This window comes from Cyprinodon variegatus, unplaced genomic scaffold, assembly GCF_000732505.1.
Source record: "Cyprinodon variegatus isolate N-32 unplaced genomic scaffold, C_variegatus-1.0 Scaffold1099, whole genome shotgun sequence".
In the NCBI taxonomy this organism is placed as follows: domain Eukaryota; kingdom Metazoa; phylum Chordata; class Actinopteri; order Cyprinodontiformes; family Cyprinodontidae; genus Cyprinodon; species Cyprinodon variegatus.
Window position 1 is genome coordinate 131,800 of NW_015151552.1, and position 23,770 is coordinate 155,569.

At 37.1% G+C, this 23,770-nt stretch overlaps 1 protein-coding gene across 1 annotated transcript in view; it reads right to left on the minus strand.

Moving 5' to 3' along the window:
• LOC107101470 (partitioning defective 3 homolog) overlaps positions 1-23,770 on the minus strand; it is a gene marked incomplete at both ends in the record, with an annotated part of 175,735 nt that overhangs the window by 126,487 nt on the left and 25,478 nt on the right. Inside the window, one exon of the mRNA XM_015400405.1 lies at positions 22,263-22,400. Coding sequence (XP_015255891.1) covers positions 22,263-22,400 — 138 coding nt within the window. The remainder of the gene's footprint in view (positions 1-22,262; positions 22,401-23,770) is intronic.

A 23,770-nucleotide genomic window follows, 5' to 3' on the forward strand; every position in this document is an offset into this window, starting at 1 on the left:
TACAAAATGCCAATAAAAATAAAAAAATAAGGTTTTTGGTGCTAACATAATAAAATGTCACATTTTTAAACTGAAAAATTCAATTAACACACAAAACACAAAAAACCAAAGGCCAAATGGCTTCACTGTCACCTTAAGCAGATGCAAACCAGAGGCACCACCAGGTGGCCCCACTGGCCACCCCACTCAATTGTACTAGCATTAGTTTAACATTTCTTCCCGTCATGCACAGCCAGCGACGTAACATTAAAAATCACACAATAAACCAAGATATGAGTGTTTACTTAGGTCTTTATGATTTCTACAGGCAGGTTTACCACAATCGTAGATTCAAACCCTGAAATAATGGCCTTTAGTTTCAGTGTGCCATCCCGAGATTTTTAGTGGCCCCATCTGGCCACCCGGATGAAACATTTCTGGAGGCGCCACTGACGCAAACACAGCTCGTTTTTAAGATTAATTATAATAACTCATATTTATACTCTTAAGAACAATCACTGACCTCCTCATACTGTGGATGTATCAAACTAATATTATAGAGGCTATATTCTTTGTGATGAGAGAAATGACAGGCCATTTATATCTGGAACCAACCCCCTTATTGTCCATCCTTGTGTCAGTGGTAAACCTTAGCCCTGAGTGACAGAGGAGGAAAGACACAAGCAAAATACACATCTCCCTTCCAATTTATTCTCACTTTATGCTCTCTTTTTTTCTTCTCCCCATCACTCTGAATTCCCCCATCTCTATAACCCATCCATTTCCTCCTCCCCTGAGTGCTTTTAGCACCCTGTTGATCCTTTGGAAACCAGTGAAGTGGGGATGCAGTGGGGAGGCTTTTCAACTCTCCTGCTGCTCTTTCCCTAGCTTGCTCTCCCTTTTGCCCTCTCACTGCATCCATATATCCCTCCTCCATGTTTTTTCCACTCCTTACTCTCATGGTGGGTAAAAATTCTGAGCAATGAAGGTGGTCAGAGAGTCCAACAGCTTCCTTGACGATAAAGAAAAGAGTTTTCAATATGAAGCAGGTTAAAGACAGAAATCAACAGGAAGGGAGAGAAAATAAATAAAAAGGTATTTTACAAAAATAGTACATATATAGATACAGTGGTGATTTCAAATGGCCATATAGTTAGAGGAAGATATGGAGGATTTTATATCTGACACTGTTTTATCAATGCTTCAGACAGTTATTTCGAGATGAGAGCAGGTGAGCAAGTGATGCTTTGACAGATCCAGTTGCTTCTTTAAGCTAAAGAACAATTAGATACAAAACCATTGAAAAAGTTTTCACTTTTAAACATTGAGCAGCAATATTTTCATTACTTATGTAGCAGTAGTGTAAAAACACTTAAGAGTTTTGGTACACATGGTCCTCACATCTGGAATAAACTCCCAGAAACCTGCAGGTCCGCTGCTACTCTCAGTTCTTATAAATTAATGCTGAAGACCTTTCTTTTTGATGTTGCCTTTCTCTAAATGAAGTTAATTTCTTTACTGTTTAATCTCTTATACTGCACTGTAATTTTGTTTCTTGTGTTTTTTTTTTTGTTGTTGTTTTTTTTAACTGTTTCTTTTGTGTTTTATTTATTTCTTAAACTGATTTTATGTAAAGCACTTTGATGTGCCCTGTTGCTGAAATGTGCTATACAAATAAATCGCCTTGCCTTGCCGTACACATTGTATCTGATTTAGAGCTTAGGATCAATCTGGAATGCATTCAATCACATGAGAGCTTAGATCTGTCAAAACACAAAATAAGAACATTTAAATATTTTGACATTAGAGCCCATTCAGAATAAACAAACCAAAATCCAACCAAAAAAATAGTTTTGCTCAAATACAGACTCTTGCACTACAGAAAATTAGATGGTATAATATGGTAAACTTGCCTCTTTTTCTTTCGTAGATGGACAGTGAATGTAAAAAAGCAAAATAAAATGATAGAGAGAAGTTCTGAAGTATTTGGCGACTGTTGATTCCACACCATTGTTCTAAATATTCATACAATGCAGTTCACAGGAGAACATATGGAAATAACACTGAATGCTTCCCTAAACATCCCTAATTTAATCAAACTTGGAAACCAACAAGCAATTGTTTCAGAAATAAAAGCATATATACATATATAGCAGGATAGCAACCTGCTTAAGCAGCTTAAGCTATATAATCTTTCTCCCTATGTTAAACATGATGCCAGTCAGCAGTGCCTGCACATCAGATCAGTGCAAAAAGGACCAAAAACATAAAAAAAAGACTGAATAAAGCCAAAAATACTAACTGAACCATGAACAATGTTGCTCCTAAGAGCTGGTTTTTCAATTCTTTTTGTATGTGCAGTTTTAGGAAGCAAAAAAAAAAGTAAAAAAAAAAAAAAAAGTATAGAGAAGACAAGGAGCTGCTAAGTGCAGAATCTTGTTCCCTTCAAATAGAATGGCAGGTTAGAGACTGGTGAGGAGAACTAAAAGGAATGGAGAGAGGTAGCAGCTGTTTGGTTGGGGGGTGGGGACTCTACACTAGAGCAACCACAAACACAGAAACTCTCGGTTGGTAAAGGTTGGGGTAAAGGAAGCATGGTGAGGAGCTGTCATCCTCCATCACCAGCTATCCCTGTAAAGTCGTGCTGCAACCTTAAATGTGTGCGCGTGTAAGAGAGGTGGGGGTCTGGTGGAGACAATAATAGACAGGTACATGTAGCTGTGAAGAGAAATAGGCGGAGGGGTTTCCTCCTGTGCCCATCTTTGACGTCTAAGGCTAACAAGGTTCAGAGGTCAGACTGAAGGGTGTGGTTGGGTTCTGATCCAGAGCCCACATCTGTGTGACGGCTTTATACGTGGACCAGAGCTCCCTGTCAGACATTTTCTCATGCACAATAACAATGGGTGGTTTATTTTACTCATTCCCGTAGCAATTTATATCTACCCCTAACATCCAAAAATATCTGAATGGGAAAAATAAACGGTTTCTTAGTTTACTATTTGAGAAAGTCCAGAAAGCAATTTATCCTGCAAAAGCAATTAATCCTGCATTTATGAAAACAGTCCTGCCTCCAGATCTGAACTGCTAGAGCACAGAACACGGTCTGTGCACACGGCATACACCCTTTGTGACAACACTTACCCAGCCAAAGGTAACATCTCTTGCATGTTGCTTGTAAGAAATTATTTCTTCACTGAGATCCCAAATCTCAAAAGTGGGGGCTAAGTTTTTTTCTGTCGCTCAAAAAGGTTCAAATGCTTGAACTGCAATCTAATCACGTTTGATAAATGCAATTAAGCTAAACACTGAACAACCTGCAGGATCAAACTGAACTATGCCTTGCTGCTGCATTGCACAATAGCATTGCCATACAAAAAACAAACTGATGCTAATAACTCCTAATAGTACCATTAAAGTTCCTTTGACCTTGAGACACATTTACCAATGCTTTTCCATCTTAGCTGGAGCCAGAAGCTTACGGTTTTTACTCAGCTCTTAAAAGAAGCTTTATGGTGTTGGACAAAAAGCTCTCTTACCTTAATTTGATTCCTAATGGAGTTTTCACAGGCAACCTATGTAAGCCATAACCAATATGTGTAACAGCCTCTTTAAACCTTGTAAGACTGTAGAAGCACTATCATTTCCCTTATGCCAAATTAGACCCAAATTATCCTCAATGATTAGATTTGACATGACAGTTGGACCCAACAGCTAAGCTTTAACATGTCAAGTGTCCTTTACCCTTTTACTGGACCTCGGTTCACTGAACTCCATCCCCATTAAGACAACCAATATATCACCATAAATAAGGTTGTAAGACATTTATTTATATTTATGTAGGCAAGAGATGTGCATTTTTAGGAGCTGGGTAAAGAGTTAAACTGTTTAAAGGAAGATAAGATGGTCATAATGACCTACGCCCTACCCCCACATTCTCTTTAATGCAATTAATAGATTGTCAGCAGAGTGGCGGACATTGCTTTCATATCAGACTTATTAACTTAGGGATGATGGACAAAGCAACGGTTAAGAATCTGAGTATATGACACTTGTGGTTTTGAACAATGGTGACCCATGACTTTTAATACTGAGTGACCATTTCACTTGTTCAGAAAAACCAGTGACACTTTTTTGGAATGGCAGAAAAAGAAATGTTCAAAGGAAGAAATTATACCAAACTGATGTAATATAATATAATATTTTGTATGTTTAAAGAGGCAAAAAGCCCAAAGGGTGCTCTTAATCATTTGAAAAATATTGCTTATACTTTACTGTCTGGACATTGTCAGTCTTGGATGTGGAGGCTGTCTCTTAAGAATAAAGTTAACTAAAGAACCACAGCTTTAACAACATATGGGAAAATAGCCGTAATTAATGTACTAATTATAATTTTTTTATTAATTATGGAATTTATTGATCTCACATTGGAGAAAGTTACCTCTGCATTTAACCCATCCCCTTTGGGAGCAGTGGGCCGCCATAGTAGGGCAGCCAGGGAGCAATCAGGGGTTAAGGGTCTTGCTCAGAGACCCAGAGTGACAGTCTCTGGGATTGGAACTTGAACTCAGAACCTCATGATTCCAAGCTCTATGCCCTAAACACTGGGCCACCATTCCCATAAAGTTGCTCCATCAGTATATGTCTTTAATGTCTGTAAGTTTTTGCTTTCTCATTCTACTTTACTTTAGAAAGAATGGCTTCTAGCTAATAATTGTCAGACTTTGACTGAAATTTCACTTGAACAGGGACACACAGTTTTTGTAATGCATTTAAGAAAATTAGATAAGAGACGTGAGGTTGCATTTGTCCACATCAGCAATGAGTAGTAGGATGTGTAGGAAATAAAGTAAGACAGATGGATACGCAAGTGGACTAACATTTAGAAAGAAAAACGTCCTTTAGTTCGTTTAACTTCTGCCATTAGTAATCTTTGCCATTTCTTTCGTTTTTGTGTAGAAACCCTGCTGGCATCATTTGCCAGAGACTGTTTTATATCAAGCAGGAGCTGATCTATCAGTGACACAGCTACATTTGCCTTTGCCTACTGTAATGTGAAATTGCACTTTAATTAAATTAGGCCAGCTAATTATGAGGCTCTAAATCAATCACCGGGTCAATAAGCAAGGCACAAAGTGGACAGAAAGGCTCAAGACATTTTTCAAAAACCTCATCAATAACAACTGAAATAGGAGCAAAGCCTTGTGAGCCAGAGGCTCAAATAGAGGAGGAATGACGGCAAATTAAGTTATTATCACTGGCGACTATCCAGGGTACTTCTTAGTACCGAGCTGTCCAAATATTCATTTTTTTCTAAAATGTTGTTTAAAAAAACACCAGTTTCTGTTTTCTTTTTCAGGTTTTGTGTTTCTGATGAAAAGGGATGTGATTTTCTTGTCTCCTGGCTTTGTTGACGGGGAGTTAATTGTGAACAGCCAATCCTGAAGGATGAGTGAGCAGCCCTGCTGGGCTGATGGTCCCAGATGAATCCAGTGTCTTTAACTATGCATTAAAAGGAGCTCTGTGGTGCTTTTCACAGATTAATCATCATTTTGAGCTTATTAAGTGGGCGGACAGTCTGCTTTCCATTGCTCCGAACATTTAATCCATCTTTCAAACTGTGAAGGTCAGTTGCTGGAACGTTACCCCCGTTGAAATAATAGCAGTTGTTTGAATTTCAATGAGAGCGCCCGTGGATCTGAATCCAATTGTAATCAAATACAATTTCTTCTTTTAATTATTTTTAGTATCGGCTTTTGTAATTATGTGAGTCGGAATCATGCTGATTTATTAAGTTGCAGAAAGACCTGCCAACAAACTACACCTCTAACGCTGCCAAATTCCAGTTCTAACCACTTCATCCAAGGCAAGTGCCTCAGTGGGCAATAATAGCAGGATGATGATGCTAGGAACAGCCATTTTCTGAAGGGGTGTTTCTATATGGTGATTTAAAATCATAAATATGCTTAAAATAAACAGAAAAGAAATGAATAAGCAGAAATAATGTGGGCAGGATTGAGCAATGAATAATTTAGTAAAAAGTAAAGATTTAGTCGAAAGTTATTGCAGAGGGTAAACAGTCCACTCTATCCACCAGTCTTTGTTTGCTGCCTTATTTGACCAGGTGTAGATGGTACTGAAATAGGGGCTCATCTGCTGCACCATGGGAGTAGAGTGGTGTGAAGGGGTGTGGGGGGTGCTTTCCATTTCATTTTAATTGGACGCTAAAATTCTTGGATAAAGGGGAGGCAAAAAGCCATTTGGCTGAATCCCTCTTCCAAACCAAGCATAAGTGAGAAGCGCTGCTGTGTGGAGATGGTGGGGGGGTGGGGGTATGTAATGAACAGTGATCCCACAAGACACCAGTACGGTCACAGTCCTTTTACAGACCCAAGAGAGGCGGGTGGGCTGGGGCAGCTGCTTGAGTACAAAAGGAAAATGGAAAGAAAGGAAGACCTAGAGGGAAGACTAACCAAAACTGGGGTCAGAGGTTGATGGTGCACTAAAAGCAATGACCGTGATTTCTTAATGTGTATAACAGCTCTGAATGCAAAGACAATGAGACTGATTGGTCCAAAGATGGAGTCTTTTGGACCTGATAAAGACTTAACTTGCTGAGGACAACAAGTGATAAGAGGACTGCTTGGATGCAATTTTTGGAATATAATATTTCAATAGCTGTGCATTAAAACAATTATTTCAAGCATTATCTTTTGTCACTTAGATAGGCTTTCACTGTCCATTATGCCTACAAAGTATCTTCCATTTTTGCAGCTAAGATCAGAGAGCTGAGTGAGAGTGGTGAGGAGACTGTAATGAAACAAGACAAAAAAAGCAGAAAAATGTGGGGTAGCAAAACAAAAACATTCACATTAATATCAACAATAATAATAATGCAATGTTGTGTTTCCTGCTATCATCCCTCGTTAACACCCAAAGCAATGCACACTTACACCAGAAAAACTGCTTAACTTTTCTTTGATGGAAAATAATGGAAATGTGGTTGCAGTTGAAGTTAAGAATCTATAAAACTACCAGATTTTGCTGTGATAAAGTACAGTAAGGATAATGTCCAACATATTTAACTACAGCCTCCTTAAGAAGATCTAAATCCTGTGCTAAATTGCTCAGCAGGGAAAACTAACCATGGCTTCTCTTATTGAAAACCAAGTTTTTGTAATGGCTTAAAACATTTAGCAAGCAACTAGTATATATTTACATCAAAGTATTTGAATGAGCCAAAGGTAGTTTACCACTTATAATGTGATAACATAGTGGAGGGTACTGGGAAATGTATTGATTGTTTGACTTTATTGATCTCATAGTGGGGAAATTTAACGAGTAAATTTCTCTACTGTGAGATCAATAAAGTTAATCAATCAATACATTTCTCAGTACCCTCTAATGGATGTGATAGCATATGCTTGATCCATTTCTCTCCTAAAGAAATGAATCGCAGTAGAAATAAAGATGCTTTACTGTGCCTTTTTTTCACTTTTAATAATGAATAATGGCTGAAATACTTCATAATAATTCAGGCAATATCTGCAGATACTGTATAATCATGTTAAAAACAAATAATGCCCCAGTTAAATTCTAGGGTTTTTAGGCAAGGCAAGGCAAGGCAAATTTATTTGTATAGCACATTTCAGTACAAAGACAATGCAAAGTGCTTTACATGATTAAAATATAGGAAAATAAAACAGAATCAGAGCAAGTAGGAATAAAATAAGAAAATAAATAAATAAAATGAAATAAAATAAATAATAATAAAAAATGTAGACTCCAACAATGACGTCTTTACGAACTTCTGTCAACCCTATTGACTTTATAGGTCCCGGACCTATTTATTTCAAACACAACGTTGTTTTTTCAAACCACAAGATCCATGATATTGACACAATATGGTACCCACAAGATCCCTGATCTTGACACAATATGATACCCATAAGATCCCTGACCTTGACACAATATGATACCTACAAGATCCCTGATCTTGACACAATATGATTCCCACAAGATCCCTGATCTTGACACCACAAGATCCCTGACTTCCCTTTTACATATTTTGTATAAAAGCAGGGCTTTTCCCAATCATAAAATGTTCCCTCCTGACCTGAACATTATGATAATCATATTTGTTTTGTTCCTTAATCTCCTGGTTAACTTTAACAAGTTAGAGAAGCTCAATTCAGAGATTTATGAATGATATCAACCAGATTTGTCCTGCCAATATCACTATGTCCCCTGCACTTTTTTATAATTCCATTTTGGGCCCCTGCAATTCTTACTGTCCGAAATACAATGTTACGTTACAGTACACCAACACTCATTGAGCACTAGGACCATAAAGTTTAAATAAATAAAGTTTGTTCAAACTACCTCAAGTGTCTGGGAAGTTTAACTAACCAGTTCATTAACTGTCTTCATGCACCTAAGAAGTTGGTGAAACAGTGCCAGTGACTGACTGATCTCTTTCAGAAACACCATTTTTAAACTACCTCTGTGGTTTGCTTTTGCTTTGCCAGCCTTTTACCTCTATGTTCACCATAAATTCAGACTTTTTTGTTCTTATTTCTCTCTATCTGTGAATTATTCAGGTTTTTCCAATTTTCTTCCTTGATCTTTTTAGTGTTAGATGGTAGAAAAGTATTACAAATATTTGTCCTTGATTTAAGATCAGTGTTAATATCACAAATAAAAAATAAAAAAAGTCATTTTAAAACAGGTTTAACTAAGAAAAATTAAATATGATAAAATTTTAAACTATTTTTTAACATCAAATCAGATGCTCTGAACAACCAAAGGGTCGAATGCCAACATAGCAGTCACATTTTCTAAAATCATTATATCCACTACACATGATGAAAGCTTTAAAGGATGCTGATGAAGATTCTCAGTCATCCAGGTCATAGTCATTCCGTAAAAGTTCAAAAAAATATCCACTGGACTTGGTTCCCAAGATTTGAAGACGTCTCGCCAAATCTTCAAGTCCAGTGGATATTTTTTGAACTTTTACAGAATGCTTTAAAGGATGAAACAAAGCAACTTTCTGTGCTCCTATCAGCCTTCCTGTTATCCACTACATGTCTCACTCTCTCACAGCCTGAATAAACAGACGCATGTTTCATTGTGTTGCCAAAAATAGCTTTTTCTTTTAATTTCACCTTCACATGTTTGTTGCCAGAAACTTTATTTTTACGCCAAGGGCAACAAATAGTTTACTTGGAGTATTCACTGAGCAACAGCGCATTCACTAAGTATGAAGAACAATCAGATATTTGAGTTTTTAACATGATGTTCGGATCTGACCTAAATTTGGCCGATTTAGATAATTCGGTTGGTTTTTGCCGCTAATCTCTAATACTTTACCTTCCCCTGATAAAGACCAGAACAAACATTATAACCCTATAGCCAACACATGGTCTTTTCCTTTTTACCATGTTAATTGATGTAGCATCCTTTTGCTTTGCCTTCTATTAAACAACAACTGACACAATCATGAGCTGTTTCATAAAAGCTAACAGTAAAAGAAGGTTAAAACAAAAGGGTACATCCTTAACATAAATGAAGAGGAAAAAACTGACCAAGGTGCACAAGAAAATCTGACTACCAATATAAATCATTTAATAATTAACTAGAATTTTAAACATGAGGGAAAAAATGCTAAAATGTAAAATGCAAGTACAGAGACTTATAAAACCGTCAAGGGCAAAAGAAAATCAGAAAGCATGAAGATTCTTAAAAAGAGTTGGTATTCCTATCCATGTCTCTGAAATAAAACCTCCTTTTAACACAGGTTCCCATCTTACTCTTACTATGCTTTTTGGGCCAATGCTGACAAAATGACTCTTTGGCAGTGATGGAGAGGCGGACTACTCCCACGTTTCTATGAGGCCCAGAAAGTGGATGTTTATTGTTAGCCAGGGCCTTATTATATTCACTCTGCAACTTAAAAGCATTGGCCTGCAAATGGGACCTATAAAACAGTGAGAAAAGTCTGTTGTGACAATGGAAGTCATTATGTTAGAGTGGACTCATTTGGCTCTCTGCACAGAGCTGGCCCCCATCGTTACAATGCCAGCAACTAGGCAACGGCAACCAGAGAACACCGCCCTGTTCATCACCTTCTAGTATTAAAGAAAAAAAGGGTATTTTCAATTTAAAAGACCTCACCATAAAATGCATAAAGCTTGACATGCAGATTCCTTTCTGTTAGTCAAGATTTACTGCTCAAAATTATGATTAAAAAACCTTAAATTAGGGAAAACCTGGTACACATGAGATCTAATCTACACAAAAACGCTAAAACGAGGTCAGAGTCTTATTTCAAACTAAGGATGAGCATGCAGCCTCCTTTCCTAGCTTTGTTCTATGCTGCCCATGCTGCTTTAGCTCCAGAGTGGCAGCCGCTTTCTATTCCCTGAAGTCATTATTGTCTTCAACTAAGGTGCCCCTGCACCCTGTGATTTGTGGGTAATGAGCTGGCTCCCCCCTGCCCGTGTTCAATTATTCTCATTGAGAAAGTGATTTCTCACTCCACAGAGCAAAACGGAGATGGCAAATGCATGAACTCTAAACAAGAATCAAGAATCAACATGTTCACGGCTAGCTTTGATGAGTGATGCAGACATCCAGATGACGCAAATGATGCAGGCAAGGGTTAGAGGGATAAAAAAAAAATCATTAAAGCAAATATCTAAAGACTAAAAGGACTGAATAAGTGTATTCTGAATTAAAAAAATAATGTATCCCTGGAATTTTTAGATGAATAGATGTGAGGGAGGTGCTCAAAATAATTTAAAAAGTTGAAGGGTAAACAAGAAAAGTTAACCAGCACCTAATAGCTGCATGGAGAATAGATGGATGGCCGATGAAAAAACGTGCTACCTGTAAACATTCAAGAAAACTGCACTTTCCTTGAGCATCAACAAGTTTGTTCTTGACCCAGAGAAGCAATAGCCTGATCTTACAAACATTAGTCAACAACTTCAACATTTTGATGGTAGAGTATTGCCAAATTATAAAGCTTCTTGGGGCACAAAATTGTCCAGTTTTGTCTTTAAACCTGTTATGATGACAAACAGAACAGGTTTCTAGAAAGTGCAAAATGAAAAAAAAAGAAAAATATTTGAAAGTACAGAGGTGTTTATAGAGCTTTGAAATGCAACCAGGAAAAAAAAATGATGTTCATTACCGTATTTTCGCCACTATAAGGCGCATATAAACATCTTTTTTTCCCCCTCAAAATGTGCGGCGCGCCCTATAGTGCGTTGTTACTGCGGACGTTGTTGAGACCACCATGAGAACGTTAAAGGGGGAAGTGTGGGCGTGGATTGTGTATAAAAGAACATCCTATCTTTTATCATCTATCCTTTCTTGCCTTGCAGCTATATTTGCTGTGATCAGTGGGAATAAAGTAGTTTTAATATGATTTTAAGTAAGAAAGTCAACCTGAAAACGTAATCATTGCAGTCAGTTCATCCAGATTACAATCCCATCTTCCAATATTATTTCTGTCGGAGCCACTCAGACCCCCTTTTGTCTTTAAACCTGTTACGATGACAAACAGAACAGGTTTCTAGAAAGTGCAAAAAGAAAAAAAAAAGAAAAATATTTGAAAGTACAGAGGTGTTTATAGAGCTTTGAAATGCAACCAGGAAAAAAAAATGATCGTTTGTTTCTTTCAAAGAAGTTAATTTCTTTTTCTAAGTAGAGCAGCAATTTCTCCCATTGTCCCTATCTATGTATAAATTGCAGTGGTTTTGATGTCTTTGTGCTTCTGCTTAAAGTGTAAATGGGGTGCTTCCATTCTCTTTTATGTCTACATAATGACTCTTTCTCAATTAGTTATTTTATTTGCTTTTAACATTTTCATGTCTTGCTGCTGATTTGGGTCAAATAATATGCTATCTAGCATGAACAGATGACCTGTTTCCAAAAGATTCTCAACTCTAAAGACACAATACAAACATGCATAGTGTATTTTCCATATGTGTTATAAAGAAACACTTTAAATATCTAAAATCTTGATGCGACACATTTAAATAACTTAACCGAATTTTGCATTTAATGCTACAGATGATTGAGAGGGCTTCATATCACACAAAGATAAACCAAGTGAATATCAGATTAGAAGCCAACTAAGAGTCATCTGCAAACCAAAAAGACAATTGATGCTTCAACTTCATTCAAAGGAAAGTGATACCATTAGTAGAGTTTGTAAATAAAAAAATGGGTTTACATAAAAATAAAATTGAGCCTAGCCGGATGTTCAACTGAATAAATTGAATTACTTACCCTCATCCGCCTCTGACACAGGCCAATCTGCTTAGAACCACACCTCGATGACACCCAATCAGCATCCAATCATTGTATCAATAAAATTGTATTTTCTTTCCGTGTTTTTTTTTTTAGATTGAAATAAAGAATTTATAATTTTATACCAACAAAATTAACGTTATTTCATGGTAAAAAAAAAAACAAAACAAAAAAAACAAAAAAAAACAGGCAAGTTTAGAAATATTAAAGATCCTCAAGGGGAGACACCTTGGATAAGGTGATTCTAGGATGCTATGTTTTCTGCACATGCAATAAACTTGTGCTCAGCATCAATCATTGTCTAAGGCTGAGTGGAACATAAAGGCAGAGATGCAGCTGTCCTCCACCAGGTAGCAGTGTAGAGAGAGAGGTACATCCTAACAGAAACAAACAAAGGCTTGCAGATGTGCAGACTTTAAGGGAGGGTGGGAGAGGAGTAAAGGGGATTACTCCCAACTGGTGTCTCCATGCTCGGCTGCTCTGACACTGCCTGGAGCTCGCCTCAGGGCCTATAGATTGTGTGGGCTTTGCCAAAAAAATAAGTGTGGGGAATAGACCCGATTTAACTCACAAACAACAGCAAATACAAATGGATCGTCAGTGTATCGCTAAAAGCTCTTTCAAGTTTGTTTTATTGGAATCCCATCACCTCTCCATTAGTTATTAGAAAAGACCAAGTGAATGACTTAAGGGTGGTGTATTTTTGGATTTAGGACTTCCTATGTTATTGGTGAAAAACAAAAAGATGTTTTTTTACTTATGAGTATTTTTGTATTTTTACCGTCAAGTAAAAACAAACAGCAACAAAAAGTATTTTACTCTATTGATAAGTAAAAAAAAATAAAATGGAAGAACTATTATCCCAATTCTCCTCACTTTACTCCTCCACCTTCAGGCTGAGCGGGCCCGTCTGTTTTTAGCATCAGGCTCAGCATTTAAGCCCGGCTGCTTATCACTTTCTGTTCCCCTTAAAACCCATCCGACAAGATGCCTCATTAAACAACAAAGCAAGGGCTGCACTCCGACAGTTGGAGGCTTGATCAAAGACGTGTAATCATATCTTTGATCAAGCAGCTCCGACATGTTTTGACATTGTTATGTAACTTTTATTTTTGTTCTCTCTGGGAGGGTTTTATTTTTATTTCATTTAATTATGACAATAACATTTTGAATCATAATTCTAAGCAGCAATACCCATTTCAATGGTATTTATATCCCAATCAACTTGCTCATATTTGTCACAAAATTTATGTCACATTTATACAGTTTTTGGGGGGTTATGTGGTACTAATCTATCTAAAAATATTGTGTAAAACTGAAGCTGAATGGAAACCACACTTACTTCCAAACCATATGTCAAATTTAATCATTTTTCTAATACCCCCTTTTATAATACACCTGAATAACAAGGCAAAATGCTTTAAATCAGATGACTTGATTGTATTTATTTTGTCTATATCTATTCTATAGTGTCCTCCTTTATATTTTATGTCTCATATTTTAAAGCGCTTTGTGATGTTTGTCTGAGAAAGGTGCTATATAAATAAACCTTAATTACTTATTTAAAATCAAACAAACTCCACCTGCATGTAACTTATTATCTGCATGAATCAACTCTTCTGTAGAGGCTTCTGAGCTTTGTTAGAAAATATTACTGAATAGATATTATTTGGAAAACCAATGAAAACATGGGATGAATCCAAATCCACATGTTTGCCCTTTGTTAAAAGGGAGTTTTTCCTCTCCACTGTTGCTACAAGCATGCTTAGTGTGAGGGATTGTGTTTGAGTCAATGAGTCGATGCAATCAACTGGTTTTCCTTAGATAGAAAACTTTGAATCAATTTGACTGTATGATCTGGTTGAACTGTAAAGTGCCTTGAGATGACATGTGTTGTGAATTTGGCGCTATACAAATAAACTGAATTGAATTGAATTTCTCTCCCCCTCTCTCATAACCCCTTTCCTTTAGTGCCGCAAAAACAAAAAAAAACAAAAAATTAATGAAATAGCCTTAAAATGGAAGAGAGTGCATTTACGAATACGAATAGGCACAGCTCAGGTGGGGCACTACCTGTAGATCTAATAAAAAATAGCATAAAGATAGGAATGTGGATGGAGCTAAATAAAGGGATACCCTAAAGGAAAACTTCTATGAGGTTGCATAAAGTCTGTAACTTTGATAAAAGTTAACCTGGCAGCAAGATGTAGACCATTATGTGTAGATTAACACCTATCCATGTGCTGAGCCAATCAAAGATCAGGCATAAATGAAGATATGTTTGAATACTTTAAAGTTAATGTCTACAGCTAGTCTCCATCATGAAGAATAAAGGCAATTGTTAAGCCTCAAGGGGCACAAAAGTGAGAAGATTATTTTGCATATAAATTCAAAAAGATTGTCTCAATGTATTTCAATTACGGCGTACTTTGTGTTGGTCTCACAGCATCCTGCTTAACTATAATGCAAAGCAAAAGCCTCACAAGGTTTTTCAGAAAGAAAATATACCCACATTATTTTTGGTAAGTTACATAATAACTGATCTGAGACAGACTTAGACTTAGAAATTCTAAAATAAAAAAAAACACAACATCTCAGTAAACAGGAAAATGCTTGATAGAGACCATTAAAAGTATAAACTTTGAAGATACAACTCCAATATATTCCCTGCGATTTGTGTTTATTAGCTGTTGATTGGTTTAAATCCCACTGATGGACAGCTGGTGTCAGTCCAGACTCGGGTGCAGCTCATGATAATGGCCTCAGGTTCCTCATCAAGGCCGAAAAATAACACAGCAGAGAGCCACTCAACAAGATCAAAATGTGGGTGTGTGAGGGACTGTGTGTGTATGCTGAGCGGGAAGGCCCATTAACATTCATCAGTGGGATAATAGACCGGCATTAACGTCAGCTGTTTATATGAAAAATAACTCATAAGGCCTTGGTGTATATGGGCTGATAAAGCATGCTCTGCTCCACGCCACATTTGGCAGGATGTGTGTGTGAAGAGGGGATTTAGGAAGGAGGTGGAGCTTATGAAATCTCCGAAGGCACCATCTGACACCGAAATGAATTTATTGATTGGGTGGCTAAACAACAGACAATTGACAGATTTAACCACAGGCTGGCTGGCCTTGTGTTTAGTGTGTACACCAAGGCTTCTACACAAAGAGGACAAAATGTTAAAAAAAAATTAAATCAGAACACGATCTGAGATCTAAAGTTAAATCCTGAAAAACTGCCAGATCAAATGTCCTCCTTTATCAATTTTCAGTTTTTTGCATAATATTTTTATTTAACCTGAAATTTCATTAGGATCAAGAGAGTTCTGGCAAAAAGCAAGGTCTCAAAAGTAGCAAGCTTAAAGTTTTACATCAATCTCAAAATACTTAAAATAAGCCTGTGCATTCAGGTACAGAGAGTAGCTTAAGAGTAGCTGTGACACTATTAAGTAGTAGAAGTATTGTAAGTAATTTTAAATCCTTCCAGCAAGACAAAAGCCTGATGTATTTTGAAGTTTTTTTCAATAAAAAGGGTCAAAAATCGAAAATTCTGTTTTCCTAGATTAGTAAGAGTTATAAGTGGGTAATTGTCAGGACTCCAGTCTGTGTGTTTGTCTTTCTGTGTTGTTCTCCTTTCCACCAGCAGGAGGCGCCTGGTTCTGGTCCGCCTCCTCACACACCTGTTGATGGTTGCCTCGTTAGCAGAGTGCTCTTAAGCTGCTGATTGCCACTACCTCGACGCCAGAGTGTTTGCCAGTTTTGGGTTCTCTAGCCAAGCTGAGTTTTGCTGAGAAAGACTGAGTTCTTGTCTACCTGAGTTTTAACTTTGTTTTTTGTTTTTGCCTCTCGGCAGGAAGTCTTCCTGCGAAACTGGATTTTTTCGGACCTTCTCTCGCTGAAGCAATCAACTGAGCCTCAAACCAAGCTGGGGATTCAAACAGGAGGTTTGGATCCTTCTTCCTTGAAGAGGACGTTGAGTTAACTCTCTGAGCAAGGGAATCATTTCCATTGCGACCCGTTCAAGTACCGCAGGAAATCTGAGTGGCAGGCAGTTTCTCTGTTCACCAACAACCATCAGAGTTCTGGGTAAACCCTGTTCCGCCCTCCACCGAATCAGAATAACACTGGAAAACAGCACACAGATTGGAGTCAAAGATCCTACGACTTCTCTGGAAATGTGAGTCAACCACCAGATCCTCTTTTCCATATCCGCGAATGAAATTTCCCACTGAGCCTGAACTAATCGTTTGTCTTCCCTTCACCTTCCAGTTCCGGTCGAGCGGAGTTCTGAGCAACTTCGCACCGAGCCATAACTTCAATGAACCTGTTAAACTTTTCACCAGTGTCTCTCTGAATTGGTTTTATCTGCATTTTTGGGTCAGACCTCTAGATAAAATCATGACAGTAATTTAACCAGTATACCCTTGCACATACACATTTAACTGTGCAGCTTTTTTTTTGTCGTTGGTTTGTTGAAATCCTATTATTAAAGGACACAGCCATTCATTCTCTATTACAGTTTTGTCAGCTATACAAAGAACAGTGATCAGTAGCATCTAAACAGGAAAGTCATCATACATCAGCATATATATAAACAATGGATAAATAATATCATCGCATTACAGATCAATTAGAAATTCAGCCTGAAATTGTTTTCATCAGAGTAAGATTTAACCACTTTAATAATGAGGAAACTTATAAACCATCCTAATGCTTCTGTCGAATAAACAGAGCCTGGATGGATCAACAAATGAGGGAACACAATTTCAATAAAAAAAATTCCACTGTTACGCTAATACGGCTTTATGACTGAATCAAAGTCAAACTAATTTTTAGTAGATAGAAAGAGATTTCATTATACAACAGACTCATGGTCCACAAAGAGAAAATACACAACAACACGACTCAAAAAACAAAATAAAATAAATCTTATTTTATGATGTGCACGCCAATGTTTCAACATAGCAGACTGGTATCTTGGTGCACTGAGAGAGGGCAAGACGACTCATAGACTTGTAAACCAGATTTCTCACAAGTGCCGGGAATGTTCTGACATGTGTTAGTAGAGATGGTATATTTCAAATAAGCTTTTATTTTGGAATCTAGAAGTTTTTTTTTTTTTGTATTTTTATGGTATCGTTTAGTCCTAGCTTTCGTAAGTCCCCTGCTAAGTCTCTAAGTCGCTGCTACTGGTACATTATTTAACTGATAACTTTTCTTCAAAGATATCAGAGAAAAAATGTAACCCAATTTTAAAACAAAAGATAAAACTCAATTTAAGAGTTAAGACCAGCCCTTTTGCATGCATTAGCTAGGAAACGAAAATATCTATTTAAAAATATTGGTTAAAAGTTGCAGAATGACTCAGTGGAACAATAAAGGAAAAAGATTAATGGCAGCTGTTGGGACATGATGGAAAACTCAACTGTGGATAAACCTGTAACATTCAGACAGGATCAGTTGTTTCATAAAAATAATTTTGACATTGTTTCTTTGTTTTCCGCTTTTTTTCCCTTTCTATTTTTACTTGTGGATAACAATGAAAAATTAAAGGAGACACATAATCCACAACAAACAAAGAACTGCTAATTGGGGTGTTTTTTCTTCCCTAAGACCTTGTTATATATATGTGAATGTGTGTGTGGACTCATTATCTCTGCCAGTTCTGTAGATCACAGTTCTTTTTAATTAACCCGTGGATTGTCTATTCATCTCAAAATCATATACTGCTGTGCTGCTTGTCCGTCCAATAGACAAAGAAGAGAAAGTATTAAACTTTCATGTGTGGAAGTAAAGGCAGGTACCATGACTTCGAGCGAGTGAAAATAGATGCCGCTTCCAAACATCAACTTTCACCTCTAATGAGCAGATTTGTGTTTAGTGACTCATCTTAGTTGCGCAGCTGTCAGATTACAAACAGCCAGCTAAAAGAATTAGCCACCGTGAGGAGGCCTGCTCTCAAGCTGTGGTATTCCTGCTGTTATTCATTAAATATTTACAGAACTCTGCTGGTTTAACCTCTATCCTAAAATAATAATCTTTAATATTTATAAGAACATATTTGCTTAGGTGTTTCAGGCCAAAACCTTAATCGTGGATTAGCAGGGCTTCAAACTTAAAAAAAACAGATGCATGTTTTTGAAAGTTGAAGGGAAATAATTTCTGCTGTACCAGTCCAGTTATTACTGCAATATAAACGCTGTAAAGAAAAAAAACACACATAACAAAAGCTCTGAATTTATTCATCCATTTATCGTTTACTTCCTTTGTTTCAGTTACCTATCAAGATCAATTAAGCATGTGCCTCTAAAATGAACTGAAAACAGAACCAATTAATTTATACAGTGAGGTTGACAAGTAGCTCTAGATTTCAAAATAGTAGTTTTAATCTTAATTAACACTAATCATCTTTATTTTAAAAGTATTATTTTAGTGAGAAGTAAGTTGCTTTTTATAAGACATTATGTAACCCTGTGTCTAACAGAAATGAGCCCCCTTTTAACAAAGACAAAATATATACTGAATAAAAATATAATTGTTTATAACTATAGTTATAGAGTGGCTCAGGTTATCCTGAGCTATCCCTACAGTAATGCTGCTATATGCTTACACTGCTGGAGAACATAGAGACTGGTTTTCATTAGTCAGCTTTAAGCCAGGCATACACTGTACAATTTTTTGCCCTTGTTGGGCCGATTTTCCAGTCGTTAGTTTTTTGATCGGGCCGAATTTCAGCCTCGTAGTGCATCGTGTGTTGTGTAGTGTACATGGGGTAACGAGGGGCAATCAGCCTCTCTCGACCATCTCTCGATCAGGACTCATAAGGTCGGGAGATAATCAAAGATGTTTTGTTGTGGGCAAATCGCTCAGTGGGCATGTGCAAACAAGGGTTCTTCTTCTGCTTCTTCCTCTCACACTCTCAAACACAGAAGCATGGCGGGGTAGGGAGTGAAATGGAGTTCTTTCTTTAAAATTGACAGACCATAGTAGCCATGTTTGCTCAGCTATATCTTTGTCTAAATACATAGCTGCGTTTTCTTTTTAGGGCTTTCAGCACAAAATTGCACAAATTGCCAAGGCAGCACATTTCACTCTAATGAGCTTCATATTAATCTTGTACTCCACCTAACTGTGGAGCTGAGTCCGACCTGGTTTTTAGATGTACAGTACAGTGTGAGTGGGTAAATACTTGAGTTTTTGCTTGTCAGATTCAAAAGTAGATTTCTCAGTGCATCTAGTACCAGTGTAGCACATCAAAAAACGTTTTTTCTAATATTGAATATTTGAATGTTTAGCTGTTTGCTTATAATGTTTTTATAAAACTTGCAGTGAAATTTCTTAGGTTCCAAAAGGGAACAGAAAATGTAAGCACACCTGACGGCATAGGAATGTAGGAGGGGGGCGTAGCCCAAAACGTGCCCACATGTTTAAAGGAAAGTTCCCACCAACTGTATTTCTCTAAGGATCACTGTAAGGATTAACTGATATAACCTTATGAAGGTCTGATGAAGGTCATCCCGACCAAAACGCTACATCAATAAATCCTTGACAGAGAGTGATGAAGTGTGTTGGAACCTTTTTTTTAAACTTGAGGAGGGAAAATAGTTATAATTTACCAACATAGACCACTTTCAGTTTTAACTGATCTTCCATTTGGTCACAGTAGCTCAGCTTCTAACAACAGTGAATACAGCGAAATGACAAGGGGAGAAAAAACGATTTGGTTTTGTATTTAAGATATCAATCAAACATTTTTTTCATTTTGACTCTTCTTACTTTCAACAGATTCTAGAATTACTCATCTTCCCACATCCTTTCTTTGACTTCACTTAATTTTTCCATACAAGTCAGAGCAGGTAGCCAATAATGAAGAGTAAGAGCCTGACACTGGAACTGGGGGAAATCTTCTTCTCATCAAGCTCAGCACTTTAACACCTCCCAAGGTCATTTCTGCTCTCCCTGCTGAGAGGCTCTGTCACTTTTAATAACTTTTAAAGGAAGCATATTTTCTCTCCTTTGACAGATTGAGGAGTAGAGGGACCAGTCACAGACTGACTCAATCATACAGTACCAACAGAGCGAGGAGGTGCGAAGTGAAGAGTCAAGCCTGCAATAACCAACACTTTACACTGATACTCCACTAAATGTATCACCACAGAAAACAGAAGTGAGATGTTGCTCAGTTACCAACTGTTGGACAGTTATGTTATTATTGCATTCATTGAATTATTGACAAAATATCAGAATTTTGCTGCTCAATTAATGTTTCAATTGAAATTTAGTCTGATGTTGAAATAGTAAGAGTAGAAGGATAGAGTAATACGTGGGGAAATTCAGGTGAAATTCTCTTTTATTCTTACAACAAAATTATTAATATAATTTCAATTCAAAGATATAAGGTTTACAATAGAGACTGACACGGGAGTGGATTTTCACTCCTGTCCCGTCCCACTCCCACAGAAAAAAATGGTGTCCCGTCCCGATCCCGGGCCAGAGTAGAAATCTAAATCCTGTCCCGTCCCACTCCTGGTGAAATAACTCCCGCTCCCATTCAGAATGACTCCCGCTCCTGCACCACTCCCATTTTTGTTGTTTTTGAGCGCGGGTGAAAAACTCAGAGCGGAAGCACTGATGGTTTTTGGGTCGTGTAGTTTTTTTTGACTCGCATTATAGTGTAGGCTTCAAGGAAAAAAACTACAAAATGGCGGCGCCAGTACTGGATTTTTTTTCTTTCTATTTTATTTTATTTTTTGGCATCGATCCTAGTTTTTTTTTTGTTGTTATTATTGGTTTGCTCCCGCTCCTGTCTGCTCCCATTAATGTTTAATCCTGTACCATCCCAATCACGTGATCGTTACTAATACTGACTCCCATTCCACGGGAATCCCGAAAAAATGTCAGTCTCTAGTTTACAATACAAAAGCTGAGATTTAGAAAACACATTCAGCAAAACATGTTATGTGTAGAAAGTGCATTTATGAGGAAATTTTATTACATCTAACTAACCAAACCATTTTAAACAAAAAGCCTGAAACATGGCAAACTATTGAGTTGTAATTTAGAAATTAAAATGTCCACTGTATGATCTTTACTAAGTAATATGTGGACAACACTTTCATTGTGGTTGTGTCCTTGGGTAGGACACTTCACCTGCATTGCAGATGGTGGTCAGAGGGCCCGGTGGCGCCAGCGTACGGCACCCTTGCTTCTGTCAGTGAGCCCCAGGGCAGCTGTGGCTACAATGTAGCTTGCCACCATCAGTGTGTGAGTGAATGGGTGAATGACCGAATGAGTGTAAAGTACTTTGGTCAAGTCTCCTGACTTGAAAAAGCACTATATAAGTATAGGCCATTTGTCATTTTTACCATTTCAAAAGCCAGATTAGTGCTACCAGTAAACAAACAAGATGGGATCCTTTTCTTTCCTACTAGTATGTATTGGACCAGGTTTAAATTTCATTAACTTTGCATATTCATCATGTAATCATGAGGCTTTTGTTCTGCTGGAATAAAAAAGCCAGAAAGTTCTTCAAAAGACTGCAGAGGTCAAAATGCTTCATTGCTGAGTGTAATTAGCTGATTGCAGACCTAAAACTCCCTCCATAGCCAAGGATAAGTGACTTGAATTTAAAACTTGATTTTGGCAGCAATTGGTTCTCCTAGAAGGTAATTGAGCTGTTTCAGTGTTAATTACCAAGAAGTGCCTCATACCAAACTGCTGATCTATGATCTGTGGTGTGAAATGTTCCTTCAAAGTTTAATCAAGTTCATTATTAAGTGATATTTGCAAAGGGTCTTTCTATTGTACCTCTTACCATTCAAATATCAGTTTGGTAATAATAGTTGATTAAATCAGGAGTTATGGAAAGCCATTCAGTTTTATATTAATTTGGCTTATTGGCAAGTATATATGAAAACTGGGATGCAATCTTTATTAAGGTAAAGTATTAGATTCACATCCTACCTGTTCCTGTTGGTCAAGCCATTGGTCGACCATTGGATGATTGGCACTAAGGGAAGAACGAATCATGTTTCTCTGAAACTGAGCAGCCCAGGTAGTCGCATCACGAGGAAGACTCCGATAGACTTGGGCTCCTCTTCCCTGCCAATCAAGAAAATGTAGAGTTACTGAAAAGCTTCACTACATAACGGCGATACAGCACAGCTTTAAATGGAAAATAAAAATTCTTACATTGAAATGATCACGGCTTAAAAATGAAATAGATTAGACGTAACTTTCTAACAAATAGACATAAACTAATTGCTTGATCCAAATGTTATAAATGAAGTTTAAGAAATTAGAGATACACAGAAAACCTGACACTTGAAGCAAACCATTTAATTTAGTCTAAGAAAGAACCAATGAGACCCTTCCTTCAGTCTGCTCCAACAAACATCTCAACCTCCCATGTACGGGTCTTTTTGCTCCTTCGCTTAATACTAGTTCTTAATAATGTAGTTTTGGTCTTTTTTTTCTTCACCTTTTTTGTTTAAAAAAAATTGTTTTCAGACACAGAACATCAACTTTTTCTGCCAAGTGTTGAAGAAAGTGAATTAAGTCAGAAAGGACTTCAAGACACACCAGGAAGTATTACTACAAAGTTGTGTTTATTTAGGGCTGGGAACCAAGATTCTACTGAAACAGTGATCAATGTGTGATTCTTACTGAAACTATTTCAATTTTTAGTTTTCTATTCCTGTATTTGGTCCCCAGTATGGTGGCCGGAAGGACAACCTGCCTAATGCCAATGAAGAAGAATCCACAGGAAGTGTGTTCATGGCGGTGTTCAAAAGTGCGGCCAATCTGCTAGCCAGGTGCGATATTGCAGAATTAAAAAATTAATATAATAAATGTAAATACGTATTAGGACATCCTGAATGCCATTACTTCTAGGAAGGCCAGAAGAGTTAAATTTTGAGCAAAACTGGGAAGGTCAGGGATGGTTTTTGTTTTAGATTTATGGAAATAGCCCAACTTGGCCTAAGCCTAACCTTAAAACACTAAAACTTGTTTTCCTTCAGGTGGGATCTCTCTTATTTAAGGTTACGTTGATTACACATAGTGTTATAATGTTTAAAAGTTTTATTTATAGCAATGTTGACAAAGATATAAAGCATATATTTCTTTACAATGACAGTTAGTGTTTCGAGTTGTTGGTTATTGTTTGCACTTTCAGAGTTACTGTCTTAACCTTGACATTTTAGTTTTTCTTTTCATACTGTGGCTTTATGCTGGTTTTGATGTTGTATTTCACCCTTGTGACATTTGCAAAACATTTGGTTATTTTGATATCCTTTGGCTACTTATCTTTCAAATTTACATTTATTCTTTAGCGTTGCTGTTCTAAGTTGTTGTCTTAACCTTGACATTTTGGTTTTGCTTTTAATTGTACAGCTTTATATTGCTTTTGATTTTGCGCCCAACACATGTGCATGCAATTTAAAATGTTTGGTTAGAGTGTGAATATATAT